Genomic DNA, 17,260 nt, shown 5'->3' on the forward strand with positions numbered 1-17,260 from the left:
TGGCTGCTCCTGCCAGTGAAAAAAGAAGTTTCCATTGATCTGACTGAGAACTGTGAGGGATTTGGGCTGGAGTCTCTGCCAGTGTCAGCAGATGCTTGTCTTAGCTGAGGTGGCCCAGCAAATCAGCCAGGAAGAGCAGGATCTACTTTGGTTTCCCAGGCAGGGGAGGGGGTGGGAGGCAGGGGCAGGGAGGGAGAGGAGGATGGGGAGGTTCAGACAGCTGTGTGCTCGGATCAGAGGCCCGGGGCTAAGGTCAGTCAGGGAACATGAAAGTTCCAGGCACAAAGAGGAGTGGAGTCCTGCCAGCAGGGGTGTGGGCTGGAAGCCCTAAAAGCACAGTTTCCTCCAGCCTGACATGAATATCCAACTGTTGACTTTGGCTCACTGGGTTTCTATTTGTGTTTATTTATCTTTATGAGGAAAAACTCTCCAACAGCTACAATTCTAGGGGTGGAGTAGATCACATTTTATTCTTCCTGAACATGGTAAAATGGTTGATAGGCAACGAAGGGTGGAAAAGAGAGAACTTCATACTTTTAACTAAATTCTCAATTTATGGGTCAGGTAAATCTTTTTATTTTCTGGCTCTTCCTCTTAATAATTCTGTTCCTTGTCTTTCCTTTCTGCTGTGAAGCCCCCTTCCTCCTCCCCCCTGCACTCTACTTTCTTTTCCTACTTTTATTTCCGTGGCTGGCAAAATCAGAGCGTTATTTGGTGTTGAAATGGTCACTGTGGAAGCTTATGAAATCTGTTCCTCCAGGAGGTTTACTAAAGCAAGTCTGAGCCTTTCTTTTTTGCAATGGCTTAGGGAGGGTGTGTGTGCATGTGTGTGTGTGAGTGTAAGGGGGGGATCAGGTGACCCCTGAAGGCACCCTTTCCTTGTGATATACAAAAACTTGATCCCCAGAGTTGGGGGCGGAGAGTGGGGAATGCGAGAAGCTTCTCTGTTTCCTCCTCAAAATCCTCCTCAGATAACTTGGCCACCACTATGTTATGGTTGGTTTGGAAAGCAGATTGCTGAAAATGGCAAGGAAACGCAGAACCTTCACTTTTTTTTTCTTGTAGAGATGGGATCTTGCTATGTTGCCCAGGCTGGAGTGCAGTGCCTATTCGCAAGTACAATCATGGCACACTACAGCCTCCAACTCCTGGGCTCAAGTGATCCTCCTGCCTCAGCCACCCAAGTAGCTGGGACTACAGGCATGCGCCATCCTGCCTGGCTCAGAACCTACACTCTTGAAAACTGCTTTTAAGTGCGGGCCCTCCTAATGCACACTGCAGGATGGGGTCTGTGTCACCTGTGCATATAGACATACCTACAGCCTTCGGGGCCTTCTGTGAGGGGGGAATTCCCCTCCCCGTGTAAAGCCACAGTGGAAAGAGGGGCCGGGGAGTCTGTGAAAGAGCTTCGGCTTTCTGGGAATATATTAGGAAGCCGACTAAGGAACAGGAAATCATCGCTTATGCTTTACAGATGATTAGTACTTTATTGAAGTCAGTGAGTATAGAAATTGGTAAAGAGAATTATAAAACAACAGACTTAGAGAGAGAGGAGACTAGTTAGCATGTCCAAGCACAGGTTTCAGGAAGTTGATTGCGGTAGTCTATGAGTAGACTGCCCTGGCCCTTCCCAGACTTCTGCCTTTCGGTTCTTTTTCCCTTTGCCTGTTTCTCTGAAGTCAGCACCCACTTCTTCATTAATCCTTTCCTAGGGCCACCAGATCCCTTTGGCCTTCAGAAAACCCTCCTCTCAATCGCTTGGGGCCAGGAATTCAAGACCAGCCTGACAACATAACAAGAACCCATCTCTGCAACACAGTTTTAAGAATTAGCCAGGCACGGTGGGATGGGCCCGTAGACCCAGCTACTTGGGAGGCTGAGGTGGGCAGATGGCTTGAGCCCCGGGGTTCAAAGTTGCAGTGAGCTATGATGGCACCACTACACTCCAGCCTGGGAGACAGAGTAAGACCCTGTCTCTAAAATAAGAAAAGAAAAAGAAAACCCTCCTCTCGCTGTCCTTTCCCAGTGCTCCGGGGACCGAGGCTCACTGAGCACACAGCAGTCAAACCTGTGACCTGGGTGGCACCTAGAATTCATCAATAGCTTGGTGGCCTCCATGCTGCTCACTGGGCCGTGGCTAAAACACCACCTGGGACCACACTTGGTGGCTGAGAGTTAAGACCTGCCTATTAAAGGAAGAGAACAAGTTAATGACAAACTTTGTGTCTACTCATAAGTGAAACCACAATCAGAATTTGTGATCATAAAGTTGGCACATACACTTTTTTTAAATGAGTCTCCTGTTGGGGAATTTTTCTTCTACTTTAAAGAGAAAATAAAAGCCACCAGACAAGAACTCCCTCAAATTCTTGCCACAAACTTACCTTCAGAGGCGTTCATCATTTCCTCCTTTCCCTCCTTCACGGTCAGACGTTTCCCGTTCACAAGGCCAGCGAGGGCCTCTGACTCTCTTGTGCGGCTGGGTCGCAGGCCCCTTCCCTCTCCTGCTGCTTCACTTGCTACTGACTCTTTCCCAGCAGCGTTAAACCAGCCCAGGTGTCTTCTATCCTTCAAATGATCCCTCCCTCGCTTCCACGCACCTTTCCCTCTCTTCCTGGCCAGCTTGTTTTGGCTACAGTTAGGTTTATTGAAACAGGTGTCCATACTCACCAGCACCACGTCCTCACCCTCCACTCTGAAATCCTCCTTGAAATGCTGGCTTCTGCTCCGGCATTCCTCTGACACTGGTCCAGCCAAGATAATAATGATGTTGCTAAATTTTAAGGCTGCTTTTCCAGCATTTTCTGATTTGAGCTCTAAGTGGCTGATACTAGTGACTGTGGTTTTCTTGAAATTGCCTTCCTTGGTTTCAGCGACATCAATCTTTTCACACAACTCCTTAAAATCTTTTGTGGGTCCTTTTTCTGTTAATATGTTCATTGGAGAATCTATAGAGAATTCAGTAGTCTACTTGTCACCTCCACATGGAAATCTTACCCGCATTTTGTCATTTTTTAAAATTTAATCTAATTTTTTAAATTTTTTTGAGGCACAGTCTTACTCTGTCACCTTGGCTTGAGAGCCGTGGTGTCATCATAGCTCACAGCAACCTCAGACTCCTGGACTCAAGCGATTCTTCTGCCTCAGCCTACAGGCCCACACCACCACACCCAGCTAATTTTTCTATTTTTAGTAGAGACAGGGTCTCGCTCTTGCTCAGGCTGGTCTCAGAACTCCTGATCTTAAGCGATCCTCCTGCCTTGGCCTCCCAGAGTGCTAGGATTATAGGCACGAGCCACGGGGCCCGGCCTTTACCACTTGAATATCTCCAAATCCATTTAGGAGTTGACCCTTGACCAACACAGGTTTGAACCGTGTGGGCCCACTTCCACGAAAATACAGCATTTGCAGGATGTGAAACCTGCATATAGGGAGGGCTGATTTCGGTACTTGACTATGGACAGATTTTGTTATGGGGCAATCCTGGAACCCCCATATACTGAGGGATAAATATACTTTCTACTCCCATTGCCCCTGGGTTAGTTCCAGTCACTACCTCTCTAATCTAGTCAATGCAGCAGCCTCCTAACTAGTCTTCTTCACTCCATTTTTTTTTTTTTTTTTGAGACAGCCTTGCTCTTGTCACCCCAACTAGAGTGCAGTGACATCATCCTAGCTCACTGCAACCTCAAACTCCTGGACTCAAACGATCCTCCTGCCTCAGCCTCCTGAGTAGCTAGGACTACAGGCGCATGCCACCACGCCCAGCTAAGTTTGTTCTATTTTTAGTTGCCTGGCTAATTTTTTCTATTTTTAGTAGAGACAGGGTCTTGCTCTGTTCAAGGTTTTGCTGAGGCTGGTCTTGAACTCCTGACATTAAGCAATCCTCCCGCCTCAGCCTCCTGGAGTGCTAGGATTACAGGCATAAACCACCATGCCCTGCCCTAACTCCATTTTTGTCCCCTTCCTTTCCATTCTACATTCTGCAGCTGGTGTTCTTTTCCAAATATTCACATCTGAGCACATCACACTGCCCCCCCTCATTTACACAAACCCTTTGATGAAGTGTAATCCTGAGGACAAAGTCTAAATTTCTCAACCTTCAAGGATCTTCATTTCGTGTTCTCTGCTTGCCTCTCTGGCCTTTTCCCCTCACCACCCTTCTCCCCTTTCAGTCTTACTGAAGGCTTTGCAGTTCTCTGAACACCCCTTCTCACCTCCTGGCCTTTGTATGTAAAGTTCTTGAAATTTTTCTCTTCTCTTCCTGGCTAATCAAACTCATTTTTTAGATCCAAGGTTAGAGATATGAATCTCTCTTAAAGCCTTTCCTGATTTTTAGGTGCTCCCAGAGCCAACAGAGCACCCCCACGGAAAGTCTTACCATAGCCTATTGTCGGTGCCCGTCTACTTGCTCGTTTCCCTAATAATTAAGTCTCTCAAGGGCAGGACCATGTCTGGTTGACTGTACCGTTTCCAACACCTTGCACAGTGCTGACACAATTAATTACTGAATAAATGATTGTGATTCCAACCACTGCTTGTGGGCAAAAGTGGTTCAATGACATGGCCCGTCCGGAGAACATTAAAATTTTTGTCCTTATGTTTCTTTCACCATAAAGAATATATTCGTTGAGCACTTACTGTGGGTCATGCTATTTTTCAAGGGTAGGGAAGGAAGCCAAATCACTTGTTATTTCTTCCATTGAAATGATATTTAAATAAAGTCACTTTCATTTTTTTTCCCTTTTATTTCAGTGGTAATTAAAACTAAGATCGCTTTTCTAAAGCCCCAAGGACTAATCACTGGCATTAAGCGAACCTGACCTCAGGGTGCTAGATTTCTGCTTACCCTTGATATATGTTGACAATATGCATCTAGCCATTCATTAGATGCCTGGAAATGTTAGTGCAAAATTGACATCACTTAACTTGTTTAGGGATTGTTTTAAACTTTTTCAACTGGACCACTTGTTTTCCATCTCTAGTAGGTAAGTGAATAATAAACTAACAAGCCATTTTTTTTGTTTGCTTATGGGAATGCGATTGCTAATATGTACTGGGTAAAAAGAGGTCATTGTGGGCCACAGTGAAGTCATTATGAGTTAGTGGAATTCTCAACAGCTTCCTGGAGCAAACATATGTTTACATGTCTGATATTCTGAGCATATCTGGCAGAGGCTGCACATAATATTGTATCTTACATTTCTGAGTTTTTATTTCAAACCCATAGCTAACTTCACATATATGTGATTTTTGCAATGCCATCTAGGGCACCCTTACCCACACTTGTCATAGAAAAGTTTGTAGAGACCTAACAGGAACAGCCAGTCTCCCTGGATTAAGTTATTCCATTTCCATCTTCATAGAGAGGAAATTGTACCATTTAATGCTTCTTGCTTAAACCACCGTTCAGACAGAGGAGAATGGTGTCAGTAAGGTCAGTGCTATAGTCAGGATCTGACTAAATTATCAACTGAAAGCTGAATAAACAAAATTAATTTCCTGAGCCAAATCAAAATATTATTTTTATTTTATTTTACTAGCTCTTGGTTACTTTATGTACTTAAAGTGAAAAAACACATTCATTGAACTTAGGTATACTCAAAATTGGATGATCAAATGTATTTTTTTTCTCTAGAAATGTTTGAATTGGAATAAAATTGAAATATTCAAATGTTTTGAAAGAGTTGTTTTATGTGAAATCCTATTTATAACTAAAGGCAAAAGACCATTTAGGTATTTTAATTTCTCTAAGCCTCAGCTACTCACCTGTTTGTGAACTTGATTAAGAACAAAAAACTAGGTGTCAAAAGTCCCCACATCCAAAACTGAGGTGCTAGAGTACCCAGGAAGGACATACTAAGAAGTAGGAACCAGTTTTGACAGAATTAGCCCGTTATCCCCTTTGGACTCCATAGGAACTGGTTGTGAGGTTGGGAAGTTGAAAGGACTTACAGCTGGAGAGAGTGCCCTTGGGAAAGTCCCCAGCTGGGGCCATTCCCCTTCTTTCTCTATGGAGATGGTGGGGAGAGTGCTTCCCTCTGCCCTCAAGCCACAAGAGAAGGGTTTCAAAGAGACCATCAGGAGAGACCCACCTGTGAGTAAAGGTGTCTCAGGAGTGAGCTGCAAGAGTGATGTTTCCTGAGCATCAAATAGGAACCAACATCATCTTAATGGATCTTGCCCAAGAGAACCTCCTGGAGCAGAGGAGCGGCCCCAGTAAAGGATGAGCAGCCAGACCCTATGGGCTGGTGTGAGACACAAGCTGCCGGCCAGAGGACAGAAACTGTTCCCAGCAAGGGAGAGTAAGATGACCTTTAATAAGTCCCACTGGAGAAAGAGGCAGCATTGCTGCAGCTGGCACCTGGGGGCACTGAGGCCAGAGCACAACTCTCCTGGCCTTGCAAGGCTGCACGCTTCTCCCTCTTCCCCTCTCTCCCCGGTTCTGACCCTGAGGGCTCTAAAGCATTTGCTGGGGAGCTGGAGAAGAGCTGAGTAAAAGAGAGAAGAAGCCACCGGCACCCAGTCCTCCACTGCAGGCTTCCAGGCCTGGAGCAGACCTGAGCTAGAAGTTTAGATGAGAATAAGGCTGGAGTTTTGATATTCAACTGTTCTCAAGTTTTGAAATGACAGTCTGTTCTGGGGCCTGGAAAAAGCTATGGGGACTGCCTGAGATTTTATCTGTAGCCTGGAAAAATGGTCTACACAGTGAGTTTATGATGGAGGGATGGGCAAGATTAAAATTGCTTTCATGTTCACACTCTGCTGATACTACAAAAAAATGAGTTATGTATTCATTTTGGAATGTTTAAAAATAGCATGACTTAATACTTTATGGCCTCCTTTTACATGTATGTGTCATATATACACATAGGTACATAATCATAGACCTTTACAGCTGGAAGGATATTTAGAGATGTTCTAGTTCAACATATTCATTTTACAAATGAGGGAAATGAAGTTTCATAGAATCTTTTAATCCTAAAGTTCTGTGGTTTTATGGTATTGACAGCTACTCATAGAAGAGATTGAAATAAATCATACTTTGCTCTCAAGGATATGCATTAGACTACAAGGGCATACATCAGACTATCTTACAACAGAGTCAAGAACCCTCTGGTTCTGGGGAGGCGCTCAGGATACCAGTTGGCTCATTGCTCCTCCAGGGCACACAGGATGGTTTTTTTTTTTTTTTAATTAGACTGGGAACCTGCCAGCCAAAATAACTGCAGTGCTTGACCAAGAGCCAAGCCTAGGAGGCTAAAAAGACAGAAAGTTCAAAGATTGCCCTTGTTTTACACAAGATCATTTCTATTCACCTTCAGAGAACATTTGGGTCCTAGCCGGTCCGGGGATTTAGGCTGGCAGGCTTCTAAGACGTCAGTCTTTCCATACAGCCTTGGCTCTGCATCCCTGGGTTCTTCTCCCACCCCCATGGCAGAGGTGAATCCAGAAGGATCTTTCAAGGACATTTAGGCAGGAGGAGAGAGGAGTAGGCAATGGCCATGGTCCATCCGTCTCCTTTCCCTCTGAGTTCTCCGTGTAACACCAGCAGACTGTTTCTCTCTCATCACTCACAAAGCAATAACCACGTGTGCTCTGGTGATCAGCAGGACATGGGAAGAGAGGGACATCTACCAGCGCAGCCTGGCCGACATTCCACGGCTGGTAGAGCACTGAAGACCCTTCTAAGTCCCCATTCCACACCCTTTCTCCTCTTGTGCCCCCAGAAGCAGCAGTGACTTAGTGGTTCAAATATCAAGTCGAAGAGGCAGTTGTCTGGAGCCAGGAGTGTGCGAGGGCCTTGGATGCTCAGGCGCTGAGAGCAGTGAGGAGCGTGTGGAACTTGGCCTGGGGAAACCCCTTGGGTGAGTGCAGGGATTGAACCCAGGAGTCCAGCTTCTCACTGACCTCCCCACAACTGGGACACCGAAGGAGAAGGAGGCCCAATGACAGAGATCTCTGCTTCAGGCTCGGGGATCCCCCAGCACAGTTTCAGGATGACTCTACTAAGACGCACCTGACCAGCTCTGGGCTAACAAGCCTCCTTGGCCTCCAAGAGCGTACAAGTTCTGCATTAGCCCAGGTTACTTGTCACCAAGAATTCTGAAGAAGTGGTGGCTCTACAAGCAAAGCCAATAGCCACTGTGTCGTCCTGCTGAGATTCTCCTTTACACTTACAGAGGACAAGGAGCTTCTCCAGAAAAAAAAAAGATCTTAACCATAAAAGGCTTCCTTCCCTTAGAACCAGGTGACGCAATGCCTGAATCAATTGAACAAGGTCCATCTGTGTATTCCCATGGTGTTTTAATTATCTCCCATCTTAACTCTAGTCCTAACTTTTTGCTTTAAGGCATACTGATAAAAATCACCTTTTATTAAAATCACTGTTGGCCTCCGCTATTTGTTAATCAGGGTAAGAAATAATTACTATAATAACTCCTAAAACTCAATGGTGTAATACTAAGGCAGGTGATTTCTTGAAAACATGAAGTCCAATTGAGTGCTTGGCAGCTGGGCTCAGATGGCTTCTGTCTGGTGGTTCTGCCATATGCCGGGGCCTCTGGGTCCTCCCCTGGGTCCTCTGCATCTGATTTCTGGAATAGAGGAACAGAGAGTGTGTGAACGGCCCTGCCAGAGGCTGTAGGGAAGTCAGGCACATCACAGCCACTCACATTCAGAATCAGCCCCCGCCTCAGCTCACTGCAAGGGGATAGAAGTAGTTTGCCACGTGCCAGGGAAGACGAGGAGCCCATGGTCTTGGTGAGCACTGGCAGTCTTGGCAGCACCCCACTCTCTGAGGGAAGCAGTGTGTGCAGGGATTAGGAGATAGGGTCTAGAGCTGACTGCTTGGGCTGCAATCCTGGCCCTGCCACTTGCTGTCTGTGTGACCTTCTTTGTAAACTGAGCACAATGATGTTACCTGGTAGGGTTGTGACGAGGGTTAAACAGGATGAGTTGCGTAAGTACTGAACTTAGAACAGTGGCTGCACATAGCAAACACCTGAGAAATAGCAGCTGTTTGTCATGAATGTGAAGTGCTTAGACTGGGTCTGGCACCCAAGAGCCTCAGTTGCTATTGTTACTCCTTTTCCTTATTTATGACTTTAACTGAAAATATTTTTTAATGTTCAAGGTCCTCCATCTGCTTCTCCTTTTCTTTCCTGTTTTCTTCTTTGCTGCAAGTTTGTATGTTGTTTCCGTTCCTGATTTTTATTTCTCTCTCCCCCATCACGCACCCTCTGGCTGTAAAAGTCTCCTTTATTCACGCCCTGCCCTGTGGCTGCCAGTTCCCTCTCCACTGTCAAGTACTCCTGAAAACTTCCTCTTCATGAAACCTTGTCTTCATTGAACATATTGAATCTCTCTAAGTGGAGTGTTCCATTCTGATTTCCTATTTTTTCTCTTATATTGTATCAATTCTCACAGGAGATGAGACCCAGGAAAATGAAGGCTATTAGCAGCAGCAATCCCAGCAGTTGGAAATCAGGCTGGCTGGAGTCTCTGGGATTCCGATGGGACAAAGTCAGAAAATAGAACCTGAGATAGTAACAGTTTTTGCAATTGTTTTCTGTGTTATAATGCAATCTGGAGAGCTTGATGAGACTAGGCATTTTGTTTTATTTATAACTTCAGCTCCCTCACCTGGAACAGTACACATAATAGGTGTCCACAACACTTTTACTTAAAAAAAAATCAATCTTTACTTGCAGAAAGGAGAGTTAGCAGCAGAATGAGAACAAGAGAACGGATTTATCAAAGACTACTTAAATAGTTTCTTCTGATATTCTCCACCAGGACTTTTTGTAGTATTTTTAATTAAAGGATGAAAGTCATCATTAACAAGTATTTTTCTTTTCATTAGAAAGGACATTAGCAATGTTGGAAGGGCTAGCATATTTTATAAAAATATATATCTTCTGAATCTAAATGGTCATTCTTCTTCACCACAGTATTCATTTTTTCTCTTAAAAAATTGTCAAGAAGACGCATTCTCCAGATTCGATTTAAATGAAAAGCAATTACTCCTAGGTTCATGTTGGTTAAATGTTAAAGTAACAAAAAATCAGAGCTAAGCATTACATTCTATTAAATTAGTTCCCATTTTAAAATAGTCTGTAAAGTTAACATTCAAATGTGGAAGATAAAACACACTTGAGAAGCCTCTTTGTGCTTCAGAGCCAGCGTTACACTGAAAACACAGTGAGAGAGTGATGACTTTTACTTTAGGGTCGGTGTCTTTGTATGCACACATATTTGGATCTATGGTGCGGGCAGCCAGTTCTCCATTACTGGGGAACTGCTTTGCAAGTTGTGTGGTCTTCCAGGCCTCTTTCCTTCCTTCTCCCCGGTCCAGAGTTCAGGAACACACCGCAGAATGGGTAAATGGTTAAGAAAAATGGGGGTTAAGAAAAATGGGGACATAAAAATCAGTTTGTTTTGCTTCTTGTAAACAGTTGTGTTAAAAAGTTTGAGTGAAGGGAGAGAAAGTAATGGATGATCCACTAAAACACTCTGCCTCGGGAGTACCATAAACGCCTCTCTGCTTTCTGCTGGGGTAATTACCATAAAGGGAAATTGCCGCATCCTGGTCCTCTTGCCCCTCCACCCTGAGAAACTCTAATCCACGCTCCTGGGTTGGGCTGAGAGTGGCCCTGACTAGATGTGCGGCTGGCTGGGGAAAGGGTTGGCTTTCAGCGTCCCCCATTCTCTTCCCCACTTCCTGCAGTCTCACAAGTCGGCTCCCCTTTCCCAGGTAGACCTGCTGATGAAGAAATGAGGTCAAATTAATGTGAAGTATCGTTATAAGAAAGAAATAGTCAGTGATGCCAACACTAGGTTTCTTTTTTACCTAACCAGTAAGGTTAAGACCTTGTAAGAACCAGTCCAGATTTTTTGATAATCTGATCTGGTACCAACTACAAAAAGACTCTTTGGCTCTGAGCTTCAGGATCTTGAAGAGGTACATTGTTAACAGTTTGGATAATCATTTCTTTCTTTCTTTCTTCTTCTTCTTCTTTTTTTTTTTTTTGAGACAAGCTCTCACTCTGTTGCCCAGGATGGAATGCAGCAGCCTGATCATAGCTCACTGCAACCTTGAACTCTTGGGCTCAAGCCATCCTCCTGCCTCAGCCTCCCAAGTAGCTGGGACTACAGGCACATGTCACCATACCCAGCTAATTTTTTTTTAAAACTTTTTAGTAGAGACGAGTTCTCCCTATGTTGCCCAGGCTGGTCTCAAACTCCTGGCGTCAAGCAATCTTCCTGCCTTGGCCTCCCAAGGTGCTGGCATTACAGGCGTGAGTCACTGTGTTCGGCCTCATTTCAATTTTTATTCAAATCTGTTCATCTCCAGAGCCTTTGTTTGTTTGTTTGTTTAAGGCTCTGAAGCTGTGACTCTGGAACTCTATAATTTTGAGTGGAAGAATAAAACCAGAGAAATACTTTTGAGACCTAATATTTAGTTTTATTAAAAGCTAATTTATTGGCCTCAAATCATAAAAAATAAAGAACCAAAACAGAGGATACATAGCTTAAGTAATGGCTTTTTTCTCTAATAAATTTATGAAAAGTCTTATCATTTAATGTTATATAAATTCATTATATCTTTTCCACTCCATGTATTTTTTCCTACAGAACCTCCCACAGTGCAAGTAGTCAATAAATTTTTGTTGAAAGAAAAAATGAATGCATAAATGTGTTACAAGCACCTGTTGCTGGTCTAGGACAAGCTAAGCCAAGGCCAGAGAGTAGGTGCCAGAAAAGGACATAATTTCCAGATCTTGACATTAGGACTGAATCCCTAGGAGGCCTTTATGCCTACCTGAGTGACATCTGAGTTCTTGGGCCATGTGATTTAAACTAAGCCCCCTCCTTACCAACAAATAGTGATTGGTTATATAAATAGCCAAGTAATTCAGACCCCAGTGCATCCATTTCTGTACAAAAGAGCTGTACTTTGCCTGGCTGTAGAACACTTGTTTACCCCTAGTTCTGGAAGAGCTGGCAAAGGGAAGGCACTGTCACATCCATTTCCTGCCTGACGTTGACTCCTTCCCAGAAGTTGGTGCTTATTTCTTAGCTACAAGGGGAGTTGAAGAGGGCACACATGTCTTTCCTGAGTGTTAACAGGGTGTGGGGGTGGTAAAAGATCAGACATGAAGCCACAGGCAGTGGCAGTGTAGGGACTGCCTACATTAAGACCAGGCTATGCACCTTGAACAGAAAAACTGATGAAACTGAGCTGTGAGCTGTGAGCAGGCTCACGAGGTAACGGGGAAACGGTGATCATCCACGAATACTCATTAAGATGCCAACATGGCTCATGCTGAGCTCTGAGGGGAAATCCCACTCTGGGTGCAGTGCTGAATCATGCATTCATATATTGTATGGGCTTTACTATCCCTTGTATAAAATTATATCCCATGAAATATTACAATTTAAATTATATCCCATGAAATATTACAATTTAATACAGTAAGGTCTAGGTATGTCATGACCGCCCTCAAGACAGGCATGAGTCCTGTTCTTCAATATCAGTGTTATCAAAAGAATATTTTTAAATTATTTAAAGTGCTTTAATGCTTAAAGATTACAAAAAAGATTTTTAGTGTTTGCCTATTTCCCTGGTGTAAATACTCCCATCATGGTCCATTTCAAGCAACCAATGGTTGAGTAACAAGTTCACAAAATTCCTGAGTACTGGATTTAACAATCGATCCTTGCAAGCTGATCAGAGCTGGCTTCAGCACACCCTGGTAGTAAACTGTATTCACTTTATAAGCTTTTATTAGAATAACACAAAGGGCTTTCTGGAAGTTTGAATCTTCATCCTGTGCTGACAGGCCGTGCAAAGGGCAGGTAGTGTTATGGAGACATCTCCCTAAACTCCCTATGATGAAGATTTAATGGGTAACTCTCAGGGACTAGAGATTCAAGGGAGGAGTGATTCCTATATCTTTTCAATTTATTTTATCTCTGTATTTGTGTTTTTTTTCCTTCCAAATCACTTGGTCAGAGAACACTGGGATTGATCTTTTAGAGTGGGCTACTTGGACACATGAGAGCATTGCCTTGGTTTTTAGTTTTTCTTGAATTCAAAGGCTTGCTTGGCTTTATCATATTTACCTGAGAAAATTTCTCTAGTGGTATCCGTCTGTCTATGAGACATGAAAACATGGTGCAGGGTGGCTTCACTCCTGCTTATTGCTATTCTCTTACATACCTCCAGAAACTCTGCTCTTCTGGTCTAGCTTGGCAGTCTGAATAAGTGCTTTCCATACAGTTAGTGTTTGTCTCAGTAGTATTACATGTGAGCCCATTTTTAGGGTCTTGAGCTTCTTCTTTAACCTGATGGAGGAACATAATGCTTGCAGCCCTGTATCTCACTGATATAGGTGGGATTCGATCAAATCTAACTCCTGAGCCCTGGTGAACTAAAGAAGTTGCAGTTGTACCTCCTGGAGATCTGTGAGCAGTATACGAAGAGTTATCGGGGAAATGGAGCTCGTCCTTCTGCGGCTGAGGCCAGCCCTTGGCTTGCTCACTGTAGAAGACCATTCTCTGGGCTCTAAGATGTGGCTTTACTTCCTCATAACCTGTCTTTTTATTATCCATGTCTACGTAGTAACTGTAATTGGCTTCTCTTTTTGGAGTACTTTTATGTCACGTGAATAGAAGTAATGGAGATAATTTCCTTCCTTCATTCTTTTATGTCACTCACTGTTATGTCTCTGGCGCAGGTTCATTTTCCATGCACTGGCTGTTGCTCAGGGTCGTCTGCTTGTATCTGGGTTCACGTCTTGGGTTCACTGCCCACGTGGGGCCAATTTCAGTCTCCTTCATCCTCCACCCAACCTTACCATCGTACAGCTGGGCCCAGTCTCCAAAAACTTCAGCCTCCAATCTTTACCATCAGCCAGTTAGGTTCTACCTCAACCTCCTAAGGGAACTGGAGTCTTTCCTTTGTTCTCATTTTCCCTACTTTGTAGGCAACTAGCAGTTGCAAGGTGATTTACCATTTACTATTATTAAAAGTTTTACTAGGGGTTTAATAATCAACGAGTTATTTCCTGTTTTTCATATATTGGTGTGAAAAATACCTTTGTCCCTCTAGTGACAGTTATGCTACTGTAACATGCTGACTGGAAACTCTTCAGCTTTTGATGAAATCTATTCACTGACTTCCCAGATTTGACCTCTGGGATGTTTTGGAACTCATTCAGCTGTCCCAAAACCAGGGTTAGACTAGAACAAAGGTCAGAATGGGAAGGTATTTGCTTTGAAAGACTATAGTTTTGATAGAAACATACAGTTTGTTGACAGTCTTTATCTACCAGTATTTACATTTCTATGTCAATATGATTCTGATAGAATTTCCTGATTTTAAAATATTTTTCCCCTAAAGACAATCAGAAGCTAGTTACCACATGTGAGAGCTGTTATCATGTTCCTTTATTAACTTAGTTTTTAGCTTGGGTATTATATTTTATACTAAGGTCAAATATGTTCCTTCTTAGTTACTCCATTTAAACCCAGGGTGGATTCTAGAAGGTTGTTTTCAAAATATTACCTTTAAAATGCCAGGATGCACTTGTGTAGAGACATGCAGTGGTATATTTCAAAAAGCAGAGGCAAAAGTAACATTAATGGCTATGTTTCTATTTCTGGATGGCACTGCAGATGGTCCTTCACTTGACCAGTGAAACACTGGCTCAGGATGAAACTACCCTATATAAGCAACTTTCCCTGGTGGCAAAAGGACAGCTGCTCTAGTTACAGAGGTGGTAGTGAGTAGCATATTTCTTCATAGCTAAAAAAAAAAAAAAATCCTAAATCAAACTGGATGGAAAGCCGAACATTAGAAGATTCTGTGTGGGTATGCATGTTTAAACAAGTGCAGGTGTTAGGGGATGGTGGCTTTTTCTATAGTTGTCCACTTTTGTTCTCAAATTGCTTTGACCTCTTAGTGATCTACTTATAGGAGGGGTGTACCAGTGTCCTTAAATAATCACTCAGGGCCTGAGCTTTGGTTAGTGTGGCAATCTTTTGGATAATTCATAAATATTCCAATCCTCCCCTTCCCAGAAACATAGAAGGATTACATTCCTGTACTTCCTTTGAAGTTAGGCATGTCCATGTGATTTAGCAAATGAAATGTGAGAGGACATGATAATACTCACCTCTCACTTCCTCTGCTTTTGTCACCAAGGAAGCACATGTTGAAATGGAATCTACATCAGCCAACTGTCAGCTGGTGTGGGACATGGACTGTGAATAAGAAACAGACCGTATTAGCCAATGAGGTTTGGCTGTTTATTACTGAAGTGGAAGCTAGCCTATCCTGACTAATCTAGGCAGTGGAGGGCCAGGTATCTACTAGTGGATGGACATGGATTTAGAAGTAGCCTCTTGACACAACTGAACAGCTGCACAGTCTGATGGTTATAAAGAATGACTCTTCAAAGACAAAAACACCCTGCAAACAAAATGAAACAACGAAGAAAACTCTTCGGAAGCTATGTTCTGAGAGCTCTTCTGTTTGTAATGGGATTTGCCCTCCTTTTAGCTACTGCCTACCTTGGCTTTCTCTTTTACCATTTCTGATTCTGACAATTATCATTGTTCAAATGGGATTGTGGACTAGTGACCTATTTCACTATCACATACTAAATCTCCCTCCTCCCTTGCCAACTCCCTCTCCGCCTCTCTACTTCCTTTCCTTCCTTCCTTCAAAAAAGATTGAGTGCCTACTTTGTACCTGGCACTGTACAAATTTCTAGAAGGACAGAGCCAAAGAATTGTGATTTGGCCCCAGAAGGGCTTCTATCTAGTTAAGGGTAGAGTTTGACCTCTCTAAACAAATAATACTAATATAAAGTGGGAAACCTTATACAGGTACCTGAGATATTTACAAAATAATACGCAGGCTCAGAAAAAACATGGTGTGACCATCATCTTATGTGGCTAAGCCTTGAACTTTATACAGACCTCTAGCCAAAATCAATCCACACAACACACAAACATCTCAGTAAGGAGTTTTGCAGTTAATAGCAGTCTTTAAAAACTTTGCTAAGTCTTAAGTATGGGAAGGTCTTGAGTAGGCAGAGACCATTATTTTGAAACAGAAAAAAGAATAAATATGTAGAGTATTTGAGGAATGTGTGAGAAATGCCTATTCAATTCTTTCAGGCCAGGATGTAGACCTTTCCAACTCACATGACCTTCTCACTGTTAGAACAATCAATAATCTCTGAGAACGACAGCAGGTGGAAATAATCAAATAACACAGGCAAGGTAAACATGGTCAAGTGACTTGGGCTGTCGCCAGGAACTGACAACGTCGGAAAATGTTTTGCAGAGCATTGTACATTTAAAAGCCGTAAACTGTGACTGATTTATAGGCATTATTATTACTTTAATGTTAATTAAGTTTCATTAGTCTAAGGTAGAATTACAATAAATGTGAGGAACATGTGTGGGACGTGTGCTTTTTTGTTTTTTATTCAGCAAAGCATACATTTTTTTTTCGAAACATAAAATCACTCAGCAAAAAAACAACCAAACAACGACAACAAGCAGCAGCAAACACGCCACAAAGCAAACCAAACATAGCTGAGTTTCCCTGCTAACATATTTTGTCTTTTAATTTTGGCATGTAGAGGTCACCGAAGGTCACAGACTTACAATATATGCACACTCAAAGATTCTAAGGGCTTATTTAGGAAGTTATCTTTATTTGAAATAAAGAATTTTGAGTTATAAAACTGAATGGCTTATAGAATGCAGCTTATTAAAGTCTTTGTTCTTACAAACTAGAGTCATCTCATCCTTTGAGAGTTGAAAATATAGAGAATCTATATTTCTTGCGGTTAGTGGCCACAGTCAATTTTCCCCACTGGCGGGGCTGCCGGAGTGCTCGCTCTCGTCAGCCGGTGTGCTGTGTCCCCGCTGGCTTGGAATAGCAGGAAGCACTCTGTTTGTCCGCAGAGGTTCTCCAGAGAGAACTGGGGAGAAAAACAGAATGAGAGACTCTCAGGATTTGCTTCTCTCAGAGTCTTATAAGGAAGGTGGCAGGAGAGGTGTGTCGTTTCTTTAGGGGCAGAGGCATTTCTAAGAAGCTTGTCCTGGTGAGAGCTGGACTGCACAGAGAAGCTGTGTAGACGTATCTGCCCACACTTGCCACAGGAAGGCTGGGATTTCAAACGTGCATGAGTACAAGGCTGCGCCACGTTTGAAGAAAACATGATGGGGCTGTGCG

The 17,260-nt window shown here is 43.2% G+C and overlaps 1 protein-coding gene across 1 annotated transcript in view; it reads right to left on the reverse strand.

Annotated features, from left to right (window-relative positions):
• Positions 1-16,786: 16,786 nt before the first annotated feature.
• The window catches only part of ANKRD55 (ankyrin repeat domain 55), a 94,461-nt gene continuing 93,987 nt past the window's right edge, over positions 16,787-17,260 (reverse strand). Inside the window, exon 11 of the mRNA XM_045565673.1 lies at positions 16,787-17,006. Within this exon, the coding sequence (XP_045421629.1) occupies positions 16,885-17,006 (122 nt within the window). The 3' untranslated portion in view covers positions 16,787-16,884. The remainder of the gene's footprint in view (positions 17,007-17,260) is intronic.

Source organism: Lemur catta, chromosome 12 (assembly GCF_020740605.2).
Source record: "Lemur catta isolate mLemCat1 chromosome 12, mLemCat1.pri, whole genome shotgun sequence".
In the NCBI taxonomy this organism is placed as follows: domain Eukaryota; kingdom Metazoa; phylum Chordata; class Mammalia; order Primates; family Lemuridae; genus Lemur; species Lemur catta.